The sequence below is a fragment of the Chiloscyllium plagiosum genome, unplaced genomic scaffold (genome assembly GCF_037043375.1).
Source record: "Chiloscyllium plagiosum isolate Xiang-an unplaced genomic scaffold, Cpla_swu_hap1 HiC_scaffold_17, whole genome shotgun sequence".
NCBI classification, from domain to species: domain Eukaryota; kingdom Metazoa; phylum Chordata; class Chondrichthyes; order Orectolobiformes; family Hemiscylliidae; genus Chiloscyllium; species Chiloscyllium plagiosum.
In genome coordinates this window covers 4,582,742-4,600,431 of record NW_028270155.1, presented here as the reverse complement: position 1 = coordinate 4,600,431, position 17,690 = coordinate 4,582,742, and the positions used below count along the sequence as shown (strand labels likewise).

Sequence of the window (17,690 nt, the reverse complement as noted above, 5' to 3'; positions counted from 1 at the left end):
AACTAAGAATGGGGACAGATTTGGAGACCATTCCGAGCACATGTACAGGTGTCTGTATGGCAAAGGGAATGGGGAGGGAATTATACTGAGAATCCTGATGTTGGCCTGGAACAGAGTGGAAGGGAGCCAATGGTTTTTACTGTGACTTTGTTAGACTTTTCTCACAGTGCTGTGACCAGTGACTGCTCTCTAACATTCCCAGCAGAGAGTTCCCTGCAGAGATGATAAGGGACTCTGAAAGGTGAGAGCTGAAATCAGTTGTGGTACAGTGCAGGTGAGGAAACCATCATGCTCCTGCTCCAAGCCCCAGTCATACAGAAACCTCAGTGTAGCCTTCGCCTTACCACTGTCAGAATCTTTCTCGTAATCAAAGAGTTGTTAGCTAGAGGCCACATTTCCCTGGGGTCAAGGTGGAGCCTGGCATGGTCTACTGTACAATTACTGCCGTGGTTCGAAGCAAGAACATTCAGAGGCGATTACCTCCTGCTCCTTTTACAAAAGGGTCAGCCACAGTGTGGGGTCAACGTCCCTCCTACAGACGCAGAGGGATAATCGACAACTTCCCATCTTGCAGTTTCACAAACGATCATGAAATTTAACTTTGCAAAAATCAATCACATTCACAATCCCACACATGGAAAGCCAACATCTTCCAAGCGCATAGTGACTTCCATCCAGAACTTGGGAACACCACCATCTGTTCCTCTCCGAGCCACTCACCATCCTGACTTGGGTCAGAATACTGGAATTCCCTCCCTAAGCGTATTGTTGACCTATCCACAGCACATGGACTGCAGTGGTTTCAGGAGGCAGCTCACCCCCACCTTTTCAACTTTGGGAACTAGGTTTGCAGCTACGCTTACAAATCCCCCTCTCCCCCTCCCTCACACATAATGGGGAAAACTAACAGTCTGAGCCAACTTACCCATGGGAAAGCCAGGATTGGACAACACAACACTGGGTACGTGCTCCAAGTCCAGTGACACCCCTTTACCTCCTGGCTGCATGCCTCAGGGCTTGTCCACAGCTACAGGCATGCCCCTTCCCATTGGAATGCTGTATCCCAACAGGAAATGTCAACTCAGCCTCCTGAAAAGTCATCAACAGTTTTAAATACAGTTCCCTTTAATTATGGAATGATACAGCACAGCAGGAGGCCATTCCACCCATCACGTCTGTACTGCCTCTACCAAATTATTCCCACTCTTTTCCACTCAACCTTCAAGTATCTACCTTTTTTAATGAATTGGGGGGGCCAACGTACTCACACGTCCCCAAGAGGTTATTTTTGGAAGAGAGGTTGTAAGGCAGAGGTGCTGAGCTGGCTACTGAAGATCTCTTGGATGTTTTAAAACAGACTGAGTGGGTGTGGCCAGCACTCTCAGATCTAGATTTCTGGGTTTTGATTTTTTTCATTTACAGCAAAAGATATGGGGAGTCGCAAGAAAATTTGGAAGCTTCAGTGAATGTCTCTCTGAATCTTCTTGATGGCGTTTCCTCCTGGACTGGAGAACTGCTCAAAGTTTGTAGCTCGGGTGCTTGTTGCTGTGGTTCTGTTCGCCGAGCTGGGAATTTGTGTTGCAGACGTTTCGTTCCCTGTCTAGGTGACATCCTCAGTGCTTGGGAGCCTCCTGTGAAGCGCTTCTGTGATCTTTCCTCCGGCATTTATAGTGGTTTGTATCTGCCGCTTCCGGTTGTCAGTTCCACTCATCCACTCATCACTCATCCACAGATTCAATCAATAAGCACATCGACCTGGACCCAATATACTGGCCACTACAGCTGACAGCTGGAACTGACAACCGGGAGTGGCAGAGACAAACCACCGGAGGAAACATCACAGAAGCACTTCCCAGGAGGCTCCTAAGCACTGAGGATGTCACCTAGACAGGAGAACTGCATATGAGAATCTGTGTCTAAATTTTCCTTTCTGACAAGGGGTGTGTTTATGGGAAGTTACTATATTGGAACAGTTAATTAGTAATGGTTACTGTATCTACTATCCTGTTAAGTTTTCCAATTAAAGTTATTTTAAATTCTTTTTCCTTTGGTTCTCTCTTAACTACAGGTAGTTCTCCTATAACACCGTTGTTGCATTCTAACGAAATCTCGCTTAATAGAAAATCACTTCATAGAAATAATGGGCCGATGAGAAAAGTGGGGTTAGGGGCAACCAGCAAAACAAATATCACTCATGCTCGCTCAAAAATCACCCAAAAGTCTAACACAAAGTATAGCACAGCCTGAATGAAGGTATAAATCATATTTATCAATGAAACAAAAGTAAATTTAACACAATACATTTAAAAAATATTGTTAATGCAGGAACAGAGGGTTATCATGGTGCATGAGGTAGACTCCCTCATTCCTGTTATGTGATATAGCTCACTTATTAGATTAGATTGGAAACAGGCCCTTCGACTCAACAAGTCCACACTGACCCGCCGAAGTGCAACCCACCCAGACCCATTCCCCTACATTTATCCCTTTACCCCACACTACGGGCAATTTAGCATGGCCAATTCACCTAACCTGCACATTTTTGGACTGTGGGGGGAAACTGGAGCCCCCGGAGGAAACCCACGCAGACACGGGGAGAATGTGCAAACTCCACACAGTCAGTCGCCTGAGGCGGGAATTGAACCTGGGTTTCTGGTGCTGTGAGGCAGCAGTGCTAACCACTGTGCCACCCACCATTCTCTCCTCAGACTCCAAATGCTTTATAACATCAAGCTTCTCTTCCAGTGTTATAGCCTCTCCTTTGTGTTCACCACCTGCAATTTTATCACCAGGACGCTTCTTTTCGCTATTCCCCTCCATTCTTTGCAAAATAAGGGATAATCGAGGAGTAGTGTGCCTATCACAGGAAGCTGCCCAATGTATCTTTCTCAGAAAGCTGCTCCGTCTGCAGATGACATCAGTGCATGTGCATGCGCAGGACAAAGCGCACAAAATGATCACCACTGGAATTGAGCTATTGGGAACAGGGGTTAGTGTTCTTGAAAATACCGTTCCTTAATTCCTCAGCACGTTACAGCAAATGGTGCTGCCGGAATGCACGTTATTCGAGAACTACCTGTACGGCGTTTAAATAAATTGCGTTTTGTTTAACTGCGAATCTTTTGAGCAGGCATATTGCAGCTGAGACACTTTACATTTGCCTTTCAAATAAGAAAAAGTTAGAGTCTATTCTACCATCTTAAAATATTTGAGGGGGTCTGATCTGGTCCATAACAGAGTTCAATAATAACACGTCAAATGATTATTGAATCCGCTTCCACGGCCCTGCAGTGCAGCAACACCTCCATCAAAAACATTTCTCATTTCCTCCCAGGTTTCTCTGCACCAAGATCTGTCTCCTCTGGTTGCAAACACCATATCAGGCTACTCCTTTTTGACTCCAGTGAAACCGTTCATAATTTTGTAAACATTGATTAAATCACTTCTGCTGTCAACAATAAATCCAGCTTCTCCAGTCTCTGCAACAATAGAAGTGACACATCACTGGTAGCATTCCACCCTCTCCCTCATCAGGTCTGGTGCTCAGAATGGTTGACCATACAGTGGTGTCTTTTTATACAGTTTCTTTGTTTACTCAACAAAGGATCCCAGAGGCTTTTTCAAGAAAAGGAACTCCTCAGAGTTCACCTCACACACAAGCAATCAGACACGTTACCTCCAGCTGCTTCTCTGTCCTCACTTTCAAACATACAGGAAAATCTCAACATTTAACACAAACTCCAAATCTTCAAAGGCAACTTCACAAAACAGGAAGATAAACAGCAAATTAAAACAGCAGAGGAGGACAGCAAAGTTCCCAGTTAAGCAAAAATTCAGAATTCCCACCCAGAAAGCAGCGGGATGAGAATGAAAACGACACACTGCAAAAGGAGGAAATCTCACAATGCTCTGTAGGTGTGTCCTGCTTGACATTTCATCACAACAAAGCAGATTGAAGACTTGCATTTCTGTATCGCCCATCACACCCTTGGGTCATACTCAAGTAACAGCCAATGAGATGCTTGGAATACTGCGTCCAGTTCTGGTCCCCCTATTATAGGAAAGACGTGGATGCTTTGGAGAGGGTTCAGAGGAGGTTTACCAGGATGCTGCCTGGACTGGAGGGCTTATCTTATGAGGAGAGGTTGACTGAGCTCGGACTTTTATCATTGGAGAAAAGGAGGAGGAGAGGGGACCTAATTGAGTATACAAGATAATGAGAGGCATAGATAGAGTCGATAGTCAGAGACTATTTCCCAGGGCAGAAATGACTAACACGAGGGGTCATAGTTTTAAGCTGGTTGGAGGAAAGTATAGAGGGGGTGTCAGAGGCGGGTTCGTTACACAGAGTGTTGAGAGAGCATGGAATGCGTTGCCAGCAGCAGTTGTGGAGGCAGGGTCATTGGGGATATTTAAGAGACTGCTGGACATGCATATGGTCACAGAAATTTGAGGGTGCATACATGAGGATCAGTGGTTGGCACAACATCGTGGGCTGAAGGGCCTGTTCTGAGTTGTACTGTTCTATGTTCTAAAAGATTTGAACTGGTTATTCAGCCGGATGCTCGTCTGGGCTACATTGCTGGGATAGTGCGCTAATGTTACTCAGTCTAACCCTGTGCTGTCCCTGTCCTGGGAGTGTTTGATTGGGACAGTTAAAAGTGATCTTAAACTGCTTTTCAAGTTGATGGATGTTACTCCAAAGGATTAGAAGACTTTTTATTTCTGCTTCTCTGTCCCTCCCCTTCTACAAAATCTTTCAAAAAGCAATGAAACAAATTATTTTCTAATGAGTGTGAGCTCAGCATCAGCAGTAATTCAGTGAGTGATCGGCTCCTGCCTTTTGGATCAGAAGCGGGGAGGTCTTGCAGTAATTATACAGGGCCTTACCTGAAGTAATGTGTGCAGTGTTTTGGTCTCCCTATCTGAGGAAGGATGATCTGGCAATGGAGGGAGTACAGCAAAGCTTTCCCAGGCTGGTCCTTGGGAAGGCAGGACTGATGGATGAAGGCAGACTGGATCAGTTAGGATTATATTCACTGGCGTTTAGAAGAATGAAGAGGGTCTCATAGATACTTATAAAACTCTAAAAGGACTAGACAGGAAGTCTGACAGGACCTGACTGGGGAAACACAGGAAGAATGTTCCTCTTGGCTTGGGGAGTGGGCTGTTGGATGGGGATCCAGCGAGCACAGTCTCTGGGTACAAGGAAGGACATTTAAGCTTGAGCTGAAGAGGAATTCCTTCTTGGAAGGGCGAGGTGAATCTTTAGAATTCTGTTCCTCAGGAGACTGTGGAAGCTCCATCGTTGAGAAGGTTACAGAGATTGACAGGTTTCTCTGTTCTGTGATACCAAGGGACACAGCATATTGTAGAAAATGTCGTTGAGATAGATGATCCAGAAGGGTATCAAGACCCGAGGGGCTGAATAGTGTGTGCACATTGACTGCCATGTGTCCCACATTACAGCAGGAACTACACTTCAAAAGCATCTCATTGGCTGTTACTTGAGTATATCCCGAGGGTGTGATGGGCGATACAGCATTGCTGGCTGGGCCAGAATTCATGGCCTGTCCCTAGTTGCCCCTTGAGAAGGTGGGGGGCGAGTTGCCTTCTTGAATCGCTGCAGTCCATGGTGCTGTGAGTAGACCCACAATGCCCTGAGAGAGGGAATTCCAGGACACTGGCCCAGTGACAGTGAAGGAACGGTGATATATTTCCAAGTCAGGATGGTGAGTGTCTTGGAGGGGAACTTGCAGGAGGTGGTGTTCCCATGTATCTGCTGCCCTTGATCTTCTAATGGTATACTGAAACGCTTTGAGGCTATTTCTTGTGTTGTTCAAACTTGGTATGAGGTTCACAAGCCAGCAAGTTTGAATCCAGCTTCAATAATTGCACTGATGCTGCTGGCCTCAGTGTAATGGGGCAGTGAATCACTGCCACTTCTCTCAATGCCTTCCACACAGTGGGACCGGGGAGGCAGGGGCTTTGTGAAATCAAGTTTAACAATTTGCATTTAAATTTAGATTTCTAATATTGTTAAACATTCCAAGGCATTGGACAGGAACATTAGTACAAACCACATGAAGTGATATAAACAGATGACCAAAAACCTGGTGAAAGATGCGGGAACAAGGAGTTTTTAATTCAGGGGGACAGAATGGCAGAGGGGGAATTCCAAAATGAAAGCCCTAAATACAGGTTAACCAGTGATTTATAAATGTTAACATAACAACTTCGCTCGTGTAGTCTGTGCATATGTTTATGAATTCCCTTTGCTACCAGTGTAACATAGTCATTAACAAGACCTGTAGGGAGTACAGGAGAAACAGTTTTACCCAGAGTGTGGTGAGAAGGTGGAACACTCCCACAGGGAGTGGCTGAGACAGAGTTTATATTGAAACGTTTGTGATGTAGATACACGATGGGGAGAGGAATAGGTCAGGTTGATTGGCTGTGATCAATAAGGAGTGGGAGGTGGTTACAGAATCATAATTTTACCGCACAGAAAGTGGCCATTGGATCCATTGATCTGTACTGGCTCCCGAAAGACATGCTCCAGCCCAGTCTCCATAGCCCTCTAACTCCATCACTTTCAAATACAGATCCAAGCTAATATGGAACATAAACCCCAGCACTGACGATTAGGCTGAATGCTCTGTGTCCACATGTGCTGTGGTAAGTGATTCTCTGTAAAATAGTCCATTTCCAATTCCCTTTCTGACTGACCTGCTATAGACTAGAACCTTCAGACAAGCACCAACCACCATCAGGGACTGGGTGCACTGGGGAAGTGAGAGGGCTCACGTTTCTGGAGGTTACTGATTCAGTGTTCATGAATTGCGGCAGCTTTTTACAAAGGGTTTACACAGACGTTAAATCAGTTTCCTACTCAGAAATGGCATCCAATCAACTTACGTTTGCCTCTTGCAGACAGTTCTCATGTTCAGGACTCCTCAGCAATGTTACACGTCTCCAAAAAAAAAAACCACCTTCAAACAGAGGCAAGGTTCACAAATTGATCAACCAAGTAAACCCAGCCCAGCGCAGCCCGGAGCTTCCCAATGTAAACGGGATCCAGAGTAGAGTCAGACCGAAACACTGACTCTTCTCTCTCTTTCCACAGGTAGGTGTGACACCTACTGAATTGTTCCAACATTCTCCATTTTCAGTCAGTCAATCTATCCCACCACCATCTTGGCATAAAGCACCTCAGTGACACCCAAAGCCATGAGAATTCTAAGCACCAAGTGGAGATAGAGTAAGCCATTGCTGGGGAAAGGGAGGTCGGGCCCAGGACTGTGCCATTATCAGAAACTATAAAGCTGTGATAAATGGCTACATTAACCTTCACTCACACAATTGCCTCCAACCCGCGCCAAGATTTAAAAAGGAGCAGCACCAGCCAGGATAACCTTCTGTGAGTGAATCCTTGGTGGGGAAGGTGCCACTGAAACCCTGCCTAATCAGGCAGGAAGCTGGAAGAACACAGCAAGCCAGGCAGCATCAAGAAGTAGAGAAGTTGACGTTTCGGGTGTAGCCCTTCTTCAGGGCTCCTGAACAGAATCTGCAGTTTTTTTTTAATCTTGATTGAAATCCTGAGGACATGGTACAAACTTTTTCTCTCCTGGGATTCTGCTAAACTTTCAGATCAGGGTTAGGAGCTGGTTAACTGTCAAAACCTTCATGGTATTCAGATCTCTGGCCCACCCAAGAGAAAGCTTCAACTCGGAGACAAAACCAATCTAAATTACGAGAACGCTTGTTAAAATTAATTAGATAATTTAATTGTTAAAATTTAATTTCACTAAAATGTAGTTAAAACTAATATTTTTAAACCAGCTAATGCAATTCTAAGGAAACTAACTGGATTCTGTCAAAGATACCACTTCCTGGGAATATTCACCCTGGATTTCTCTCTTTTGTTTCAGGTAACCTGCTTTTCACAAAAAGCAAAAGGTACTTTTAACCTAGATTAACCCCCTCTCTGCAGACACCTAACCCAGTTTCTGTACATAGAGGAGACAGCTCACTGCAGCTTTGAGGACACTGACCTCTGCCGCAAAGATGTCTTTTTATTTGCCACTAGGATGTGGACAACATTTGCATGCACCACATTTATCAATGATTGCCAATCAGCTTCCTTTAGCAAACGTGTGGCCTTTTAGACCCTGTCAGAAGTCATTAAAAAGGTCAATCCAAAAGAAACAAGAGTCAGAAACCATCCCCTCTAATTTCCCCTCACTGTGCAGGCCCACCCCTTTACGACCGTCACACACTTGAGCACATCTTAAAGGCATTGTTTGTCCCGGACAGACTTTGCCTAACTAAATATGGAGCTTCTCCAAACTGCTGCTAAGAATAACTACAAGCATTTCTTGTTTTGAAATATTTTCTAATTCTTCAAGTTGATTCATGTTTTATTGTGCAGAATTTACACCAAAAAAAAACAGACCAACTAGATGAACAGGTCTGTTCTGGTATTTATCATCCACACAAGGCTCCCCTTCCTATCCCATCAGGATTATTCTTCTATCCCGTTCTCCCTTACATATACCTTTCCACTTTGACAATTGGTAGTAAATTTGTTCCGGCAATCTAACCTACACGCAGGTTTACAGACAGACAGTCTTCACATGCAAAGGAGTGGGATAGTTTGCTGGGGACAGACCATTATGTCAAAATTAATGGACAGAGTTAAAAATCACACAACACCAGGTTATAGTCCAACAGGTTGATTTGGAAGCACTAGTTTTCGGAGCACTGCTCCTTCATCACGTGGTTGTGGAGTATAAGATCACGCTCACAGAATTTATAGCATAAGGAGTCCAGTGTCCATGACATTGTATCACATCTCCATGACACTGGACTCCAAGCCTTAATGAACAGAAGTTACATACGACTCAAAACATTAACTCTGTTTGTCTCTCCACAGATGCTCCAGACCTGCTGAGTTCATCCAACAATTTGCTTTTATTTCAGATTTCTAGCATCCGCAATTTTATACGTTTATCTCTGTCATTAATAATTCTCCGTTAAACAGGAGCTTGCTTCAGGTCATAGCTCAGGCAAGGAGGGAGAGGTTCACTGCAGAGTCGGTTTCCTCAACAAATCTGTCCTTCAGCCACAGGTACATGAGGAAGTGTTGGGAAGCCCCTACACTGGAACTTGCATGTTGTGCACACAACAAACTGGTCATTGATAGGTTACAGTCACTTTCCCACAAACTGTACAAGAGAAAATAATTATCATTCCACAGCCAAACAGCAAGCCCAGACAGAGAAATATTTGGAATGATGAAGACTGCACAGGCCCAGGCTGAACCACTCCTGCACTGTAACAATTAATCGTCTCAGAGGTGGCCAGAACATTCCAGAGAGCTCTGGCCTTGCTGGTGACATGGGACTCCTGGCCAGTTTCTGTATTGGGGGTGGGGCACGGGGCATCACGGCACAACACCACCTGAAAGAGGATGAATCAATCAGGAGGCTATAAGGCAAAGCAAATGGAGGGTATAGGGTTTGGTGGTAGTTTGGGGACGGAGAATTGCTGTGGTAGAGTAAACAGAACCCTTCTCAGCAACTAGAGGACACAGATTTTAAAATAATTACCTGAAGGAACAGATTACAAAGAAGGGGAAATGGATTCCTGCAGTGAGCGTAATGATCCAGGACACACTGCTTAAAAGGATGATGGAAATAGATTCAAGAAGAATTGTACAAAGGGAATGTGATAAATAGCTGAAGATAAATAAACTGCAGAACATTACTGGAAAAGCCAGGGAGTAGAAGTAATTGGATAAGTCTTTCAAAGACCCAGAACAGATAATGATGGTGAGGAGAATGCGAGGACTGCAGATCAGAGTCAAAAAGTGTGGTGCTGGAAAAGCACAGCCGGTCAGGCAGCATCCGAGGAGCAGGAGAGGAGCAGCCTGACTGGCTGTGCTTTTCTAGTAGAACACTTTTGGACTCAGGTATGACGGCTGAACGGCCTCTCTCTGTGAAAGGCCTCGATTCTGAACGAACAGTTCCCCCTCATGTGGCCCTCAGTTACAAGTGAAACAAGGAACCAGTTCCCATGAGTTTACCAAATTACTGTAGCACGGGAGGGTGGGGAGAGAAAGACTGTCTCCTTTCTCACCTAGAGACATTCTATCTCAGTAAACAGCTCACCCCAACCTGTTTAACCCATGTAAATGTACAAACTAAATGTACACACCAATTTAAAATCTATAAAGACCACTCCTTCCAGTGCCCCAATACGGCAAGGCTGCCCTGCATGGTCTTTGTAACACCAGATCAAAGTCAGAAGACACACAACACCAGGTTATAGTCCAACAGGCTTATTCAAAACCACAAGCTTTCAGAGCCCTGCCCCTTCATCAGCGCCCTGAAAGCATGTGATTTCAAATAAACCTGTTGGACTATAACCTGGTGTCATGTGACTTCTGATCTTACCCACCCCAGTCCAACACCAACACCTGCACATCACAAAAACAGATCATCATTCTGCCCTCATAATGACTCCACCTTAAAGAGGTCAGTTAGCTCAGTTGGCTGGAATGGCAACAGCATGGGTTCAATGCCTTGCACCAGCTGAGGTGACCATGAAGGAACCTCCTTCTGAACCTCTACCCTCGGCCAAGGTATGGTGACCCTCAGGTTAAAGCAGCACTAGCCACCTGACCCTAATCAGGGAACAGCACTGTCGTCTGCAGATTTTATATTTACACTTTCACAAGCTGTCTGGGATTCTGGTGCTGACATTTGTGAAGACCGCTTCAAGAAATTCACATTTGTTCTTTCTTCCCTCCCCGAGATTGTACAAGACCAGTAATTGAGTCACCCAATTCTACCACAGAGAAATCACAGCGACACACCTCCCTGAAACCAGATGATTCTCCACCACCCCCTTCCCCCACTAGGCCAGGGACAATGATGTCTACTGCAGATCCTAAAGGGCAACATTCACTGAGCAACAACCTGACCGTGTGTTCATTTCAGGGAGTCTTACAGCATGCAGACAGACTATCCAACCCATCAGCTCCCTCAGAGGCAGTTCCCAGTCCCTGCTCTCCCTCCCCACAGCCCTTATACGTTGTTTCTCCTTCGAATATTTATCCAACACTCCTTTGGGAATTACTCAAATCAATTCCCACCATCTTTTCAGGGAGGGCATAGCAGATTGCAGCAGCTCATGGTGTGAGAAATATTCTCATCTTCACCCAGGCTCTTGTGCTGTTTTCTTCAATTTGTCTCCTCTGGTTAGAATCCTCTTCACTGGGAAAAACATTCCCCTTTACTTAATCTATCAAAGATCTTCAGAATTTTGAACATTCCTACTGAATCTCCTCACGATTTCTTTGATGTAACAACAACAGCTTTATCCTGGTTCGCCACAGAAATGAAGACCCTCACCCCCATCACATTCCACTCAATCTGCTCTGCATCTCTCCAAAGCAAACCACAAAAAGCTTTGAATGAGAGATACAGCTCAACGTGCCTGATACACCGGTCAGCACAGGAGTCAATTAATATTTAACAGAGCAACACAGAACTAGACAATGAGAGAGAGAGAGAAAGAGCGAGAGAGAGAGAGAGCGAGCGAGCGAGAGCGAGAGAGAGAGAAAGCGAGTGAGAATGGCAGGCAGACAACCACACAAAGAGAGAGAGAGCCAGACAGAGAGAAAGAGAGCAAGTCAGACAGACAGACAGACAGAGAGGAGGCAGTGGGATCAGAGAGCATACAGACTGATGAGTGAGCTGAAATTCAGCTGCAGGAATTTTTTAAAAAACTCCAATTTCGCTTTCATTTCATCAGCCTCCTTGATATGCTTTACTGAGACTTCTCATGGATTGAAGCATTCCCGAGGGATTGGGGCGGGAGAGTTTGTAGCCCGTTGCATACATTCCTTTCCAAAGAACACTTTGTTTAAGAAAATCCCCCATTCTCTGCTTCCCATGGCTTGCTGCCGATTACAGACACACTGCAAAAACTGGCCTTTCTTTCTGATGTATTCCTTTTCAATTATTTAGCCCTTACCCACCATGGCCAAGGTGGGTAGGAGCACACATTCAGGAACAGGCCATTCAACCCCTCTATTCAACTGGATGATGATCTGTATTTCTTCACAATATTTTCCAGTCTATGCGACCTGACTCAATAATTATCAAAAAGCTATCCCTCTCAGACTGGGAAATTTTAATCAACCCACAGCATCTTTTGTGGAAGAATGTCTGATATTACCATTAGCCCCAATGTAAAAGCAGGATTCCTGACATTACTTTCCCCTCTCTTTACAATTCTGTTATTTCTTCTGGACTCTACAGCCATTTCCCTCCATCTATCCGATCAAATTTGTTTAGCCAACAGCTCCATCCGATCATCACTCCAGTTTCCAGATTTGAGGGAATGCAATCAGAGGTCTCTGTTCCCTGTGTGGTAATCAATCTTTCAGACGGGAATCAGTCCAGGTGAACCTGCATTTCACTCAATCTAGAGCCATTCAGGATTAACACTGAGTTAACAAACTGGAGAGACACTACAACCAACTTCAGAATCCCAAGATCAGGGAGGGACTGTTTGAAAAAGCATCAAGATTTCTGCTCCCGACTGATGATTGCTGTTATAAGATTTGTATCAAATGGAGCACCAGACGAGGAGAGTGGGTAGTGACACCGTCCCTCAGTCTCTGGTGCAGTGGGAACTGTCTGCAACAGATACTGGTCGGACCCCTACTCAAAGGAGAGTCATTCACTTGCACTTGTCACAACTTTCTAACCCACACTTAGATCGTTGCAACTTGCATTTATATAGTGCCCTTAACAGAGTGAAACCTAAAGAAGTAATCATCAAAACAAAGTAGGAGATAGAGCAGACAAACAGTTGATCAATCCGGTCGGCTCAGTGGGTGGGTTGGCATGGGGGTGGGGGTGGGGGTTCCAGAGTTTGCTGCAGATAGCTGAAGGCAATCTCACCAATTACAGGGCTAAGTACCTGAGGATGGAGAAAGTGCCTGAGCTGGAAGAACAGATATCTCTGAGGCCCCACAGAAATGTTGGTTTGTTTCTGTGAGAAGTCATATGACACCGAGTTAAGCAGCAGCACTCCGAAAGCTAGTGCTTCCAAATGAAGTGTTGGGACCATAACCTAGTGTTGTGTGATTTTTAACTTTGTCCATCCCAGTCCAACACCAGCACCTTCACTTCATGGTTTGCTTTTGGGGGGGTGGTGCTGGAGATTTCTAAACAGGTTTAGAAATGGTGGGGGTGCCAGTGTAGATCAACAATGATGCGAAGTTAAATCTGGTGAGAGTTTGGAAACTGCTGTAGGTTTGGTTTTGTAATCGAAATTACAAATTAATTTACAGTGCACTTTTCATCATAGAATATAGCAGGAGTGGGCCATTCAGTCCATCAAACCTGTGCTACCATTCTTTATGATCATGACAGATCATTCAACTCAATATCCTGTTCCTGTTTATCCCCCCATATCCTTTGATGTCTTTAGTCCCAAGTGTTATATCCAAATCCTTCTTGAAGTCATATGATGTTTTGGCCTTCATTGTTTTCTGTGGTAATGAATTTCGCAGGCTCAGCCACATCAGAACATCCCCAAAGCGTTTACAGCCAGCAATTCACCTTTTTGAAGTGTAACCGCTGCTCTAAGGCAGAAAACACAGCAACTAATTTGCACAGAAAGCTCACACAAACAATGCAGTAACAACCAGATCATCTGTTTCCCCTGAGGCTGGTTGAGGAGTCAATATTGACCAGGATGCCCGGACAACTCCCCTGTTCTTCTCTGAAACATTGCCATGGGATCTTTTACTAAGATCAGAAGAGGTCTCAGTTTTACACCTCACAGCTACCTGATGAGGGAGCAGCTCTCCAAAAGCTCGTGTGTCCAATTAAACCTGTTGGGCTATAACCTGGTGTTGTGTGATTTTTCACTTTGCCAACTCTTAGTGCAACCCCACACCAGCTCCCAGGCAGAACCATCAAAAACTGCACATTCCAGCAACATTTCCCCACCAGTACTGTACCCCAGTGTTATACAGGGACAGACCCGTCCCCACCAGTACTGTACCCCAGTGTTATACAGGGACAGACCTGTCCCCACCAGTACTGTACCCCAGTGTTATACAGGGACAGACCCGTCCCCACCAGTACTGTACCCCAGTGTTATACAGGGACAGACCCGTACCCACCAGTACAGTACCCCAGTGTTATACAGGGACAGACCTGTCCCCACCAGTACTGTACCCCAGTGTTATACAGGGACAGACCCGTCCCCACCAGTACTGTACCCCAGTGTTATACAGGGACAGACCCGTACCCACCAGTACTGTACCCCAGTGTTATACAGGGACAGACCCGTACCCACCAGTACAGTACCCCAGTGTTATAAAGGGACAGACCTGTCCCCACCAGTACTGTACCCCAGTGTTATACAGGGACAGACCTGTCCCCACCAGTACTGTACCCCAGTGTTATACAGGGACAGACCCGTACCCACCAGTACTGTACCCCAGTGTTATAGAGGGACTGACCTGTCCCCACCAGTACTGTACCCCAGTGTTATACAGGGACAGACCTGTCCCCACCAGTACTGTACCCCAGTGTTATACAGGGACAGACCCGTCCCCACCAGTACTGAACCCCAGTGTTATACAGGGACAGACCCGTCCCCACCAGTACTGTACCCCAGTGTTATACAGGGACAGACCCGTATCCACCAGTACTGTACCCCCGTGTTATACAGTGACAGACCCATCCCCACCAGTCCTGTCCCCCCCGTGTTATACAGGGACAGACCCGTATCCACCAGTACTGTACCCCAGTGTTATATAGTGACAAACCTTTCTCCACCAGTACTGTACCCTTCAGATTTGAATCCACATTAGCAGAGCATCCTACAACACTAGTTCAGGACCCCTCACCTGCAGAGGATTGCTGAGCCGCTGGGCAGTGGACATTCTGCCAGGTGGCTGCCCTTGCCTTCCCAGTGCCATTAGCAGCTGATTATCAATCAACAGGGCAATGGATTCTGTGTGAGGGGACATTCTCCAGATTGAACCCATTGATGAAGGTGGCCTATACCTTCCAGAGGTATCCCACCAGATGTGCATCTAGAATTTGGATCTCCCACCTCCACCTGCATCTTCTGGAACATGGTGTTATCACATTCCCAGCACTGGGTGTTGCCAGTGAGGTGAAAGAGGGAGACCAAACAGTTTCTGTTCTCAATTGGTCCCTCACAAAGGAGGGGTCTGGGGAATAGGCTGGCGCTGATTCTTTCACAGGCCCACATTGAAACAATGAGCCACAGCTGGAGACGCTGACATAGTGGTCATGTCTGTCGACTTGCAGCACCTCCGGCTGAGACATGGGTTTGAATAGCACCTTGACAAATAATGAAATTTGATTTCTTTTTAAAAACCTTGAATAAAAGCCTGGCCCGATGTTTTGAAAACTCATTGCAGTTCACGCAAGGAGGGGCGAGTCCCGAGAACTTACCGAAATATTCCTTCTTGACGTGGAGCTCCAGTTCCTTCTCCAACTCCCTGGTCAATGCTTCCAGCCTCTTCTCGGCCAGGCTTGGCCCGCTCTCCCTGGAGGGGGTGACCTGGTAAGGGAGCCTGAACTTGTGGGCAGGCGGCACTCCTTTGCTGGGGCTGTAGTTGTAGGAGGGGATCGAGCTGGAGGCCGCGTCGGCGCTGGGCGAGGTGGGGGCAGCCTGAGGCCGGGGAGGGTAGTGTGGATCCCCGGGAGACGCCAAGCTGTCCGGGCCGGGGAGAGCTGCCTCCAGCAGGCCGCCAGCCAGCACCGAGGAGCGGGGCGAGGAAGGCAGCTGCAGCTCGGGGTAAGCGGCGCTGATGGAGCCTCGAGAGCTGCGGGAACTCTGGCTGGAGATACTGCTCCTGGCGCTGAGGCCGGGCCCGGGCAGATCGGCATCAAGAGGCTGCACAAAGCGGGAGGAGTCCGAGTAACTGGACCGGGGGCTGACCGTACTCGAGCGGGGGCTGATGTGCCTCTGGTCGTAGCCGATGCTGATGCCGCTGGTCCGGTTGCTGCTGGCTTTGCTGCCGCCTCCCTCGTAGCTGCCCCGGGGGCTGGAGTGTTTGCTGGTGTCGCTGGCCGAGCTGGCGTAGCTAGAGCGGGAGCTGAGGGCCGCCTCGTACTGGATCAGGCTGCCCCGGGGGCTGGAGTAACGCTCCTGGCCGGGCCCAGGCACCACCAGGCTGGAGCGGGGGCTGGGGTACAGGCTGGAGCGGGGGCTCGAGTGTTTGCTGTGCTCCTGGGTGGAGTTGGACGATGAGGACGACGAGGCGAGGCTGGAGCGGGGGCTGCTGCTGCTGCCGCCACTGGATACATTGTTACCCCGCGAGGCGGATACATTGTTTCCCCGGGGCCCGGCCGATACATTGTTGCTTCTGGTGGATACATTGGAGCCGGGATAGAGCGGGAAAGCTCCCCCCTGGCGGCTGCACACCAAGCCCGGCTCAGGAGCACCACCTCCGCCGCTGTACCTGCGGCTCTCCGCGCTGTAGCCCCGGAGGTAGCAGCCCCCCGGCTCCGGCTCGCCTACCCCCGGCTGCAGCTCCCCTCGGTGCCCCGGGCCGGCCGCTTCCAGCCCTCCCCCGCCGCGGCTCCCATTCGTGCCCCGGGGAGGCGCAGGCAGTTTGCAGAAAGTGGCCGGACCCCGTTCCTGGTGACTGGGGTCGGCCCCGTTCACCCTGTCGGCGGCTTCAGGCTGCTGCTGCTGGTGCGCCGGGAGCATCTGCAGGAAGAACGCCCGCTTTGTCTCCTCCAAGTCCGGGCTGACCAGCAGTTCCCTCCGCTCACCGTAAAACCCATCGCTCGGCGCCTGGTACAGGGACAGATCCTCCAGAAAACTCGCCTGCAGTCCGATCTCCTCCTCGTATTTAGACATCACTTTAATGTGAATGCAGAGAGAGAGAGAGGGGGGGGGGAGATTCCGCACAACTCCTTCCCTCACAGCGAGGCGGAAAGCAGAGCCTAGATTAAAACATGATTTTGTTTCAGGGAACCGATCGATTTGTAATTGTCCTCAGAGCCGCAGCGCTAGCCGGACCCGTCTCCCCCGCTGCATTTTACTCATCTTCATCTGAGATTCACACACACAAAAAAAACAAACATTCCCTTCTCCAGAGCTCCCAGCTCCGGGGCCGCAGCACCGACTGGAATGGCGCGCACGGCGGAGGGAACGCTCGCTCCTCTCAACAAAACGTGTAACAATCTGCAGCGAAACAGCTTCAATATCCGGATGGCAGGGACACAGCCCTCTTCCTCAACGCCCCCCACCCCTACCCTTCTCTCCCTGGTCACCAGCCTGCCACCACCTCCACTTTACAAACTGCACCAACTCTCTCTCCCCACCCCAACTCTGTGCAAATGTATCGCCCCCGGCCAGGTATTTGGGTGGGTGGGTTGTGTGTGTGTGTGGAGGGGAGCACCGGCTGGAAGGAGGGACAAAGATGCCAGTCAGTGTCTCTCCCCTCCCCCCTGTGTGGCTGCACTCTTTGGCGAGGCTGTGGAATGTGCGCAGGGGCACGGTTCAGGCAGGGCAGAGGGGGGGAGCGATGAGGCGGCAAGGAATGTGCTCAATCCCGAGCCAAGTACAATGACCAGGAGGGGAGGGGGTGGGAAAGAGAGGACGGGGGTGGA

The 17,690-nt window shown here is 47.9% G+C and overlaps 1 protein-coding gene across 1 annotated transcript in view; it reads right to left on the bottom strand.

Moving 5' to 3' along the window:
- Positions 1-17,429, bottom strand: part of wtip (WT1 interacting protein) — a 34,263-nt gene extending 16,834 nt beyond the window's left edge. The window contains exon 1 of the mRNA XM_043706518.2: positions 15,519-17,429. Within this exon, the coding sequence (XP_043562453.2) occupies positions 15,519-16,935 (1,417 nt within the window). The 5' untranslated portion in view covers positions 16,936-17,429. The remainder of the gene's footprint in view (positions 1-15,518) is intronic.
- Positions 17,430-17,690: the final 261 nt, after the last annotated feature.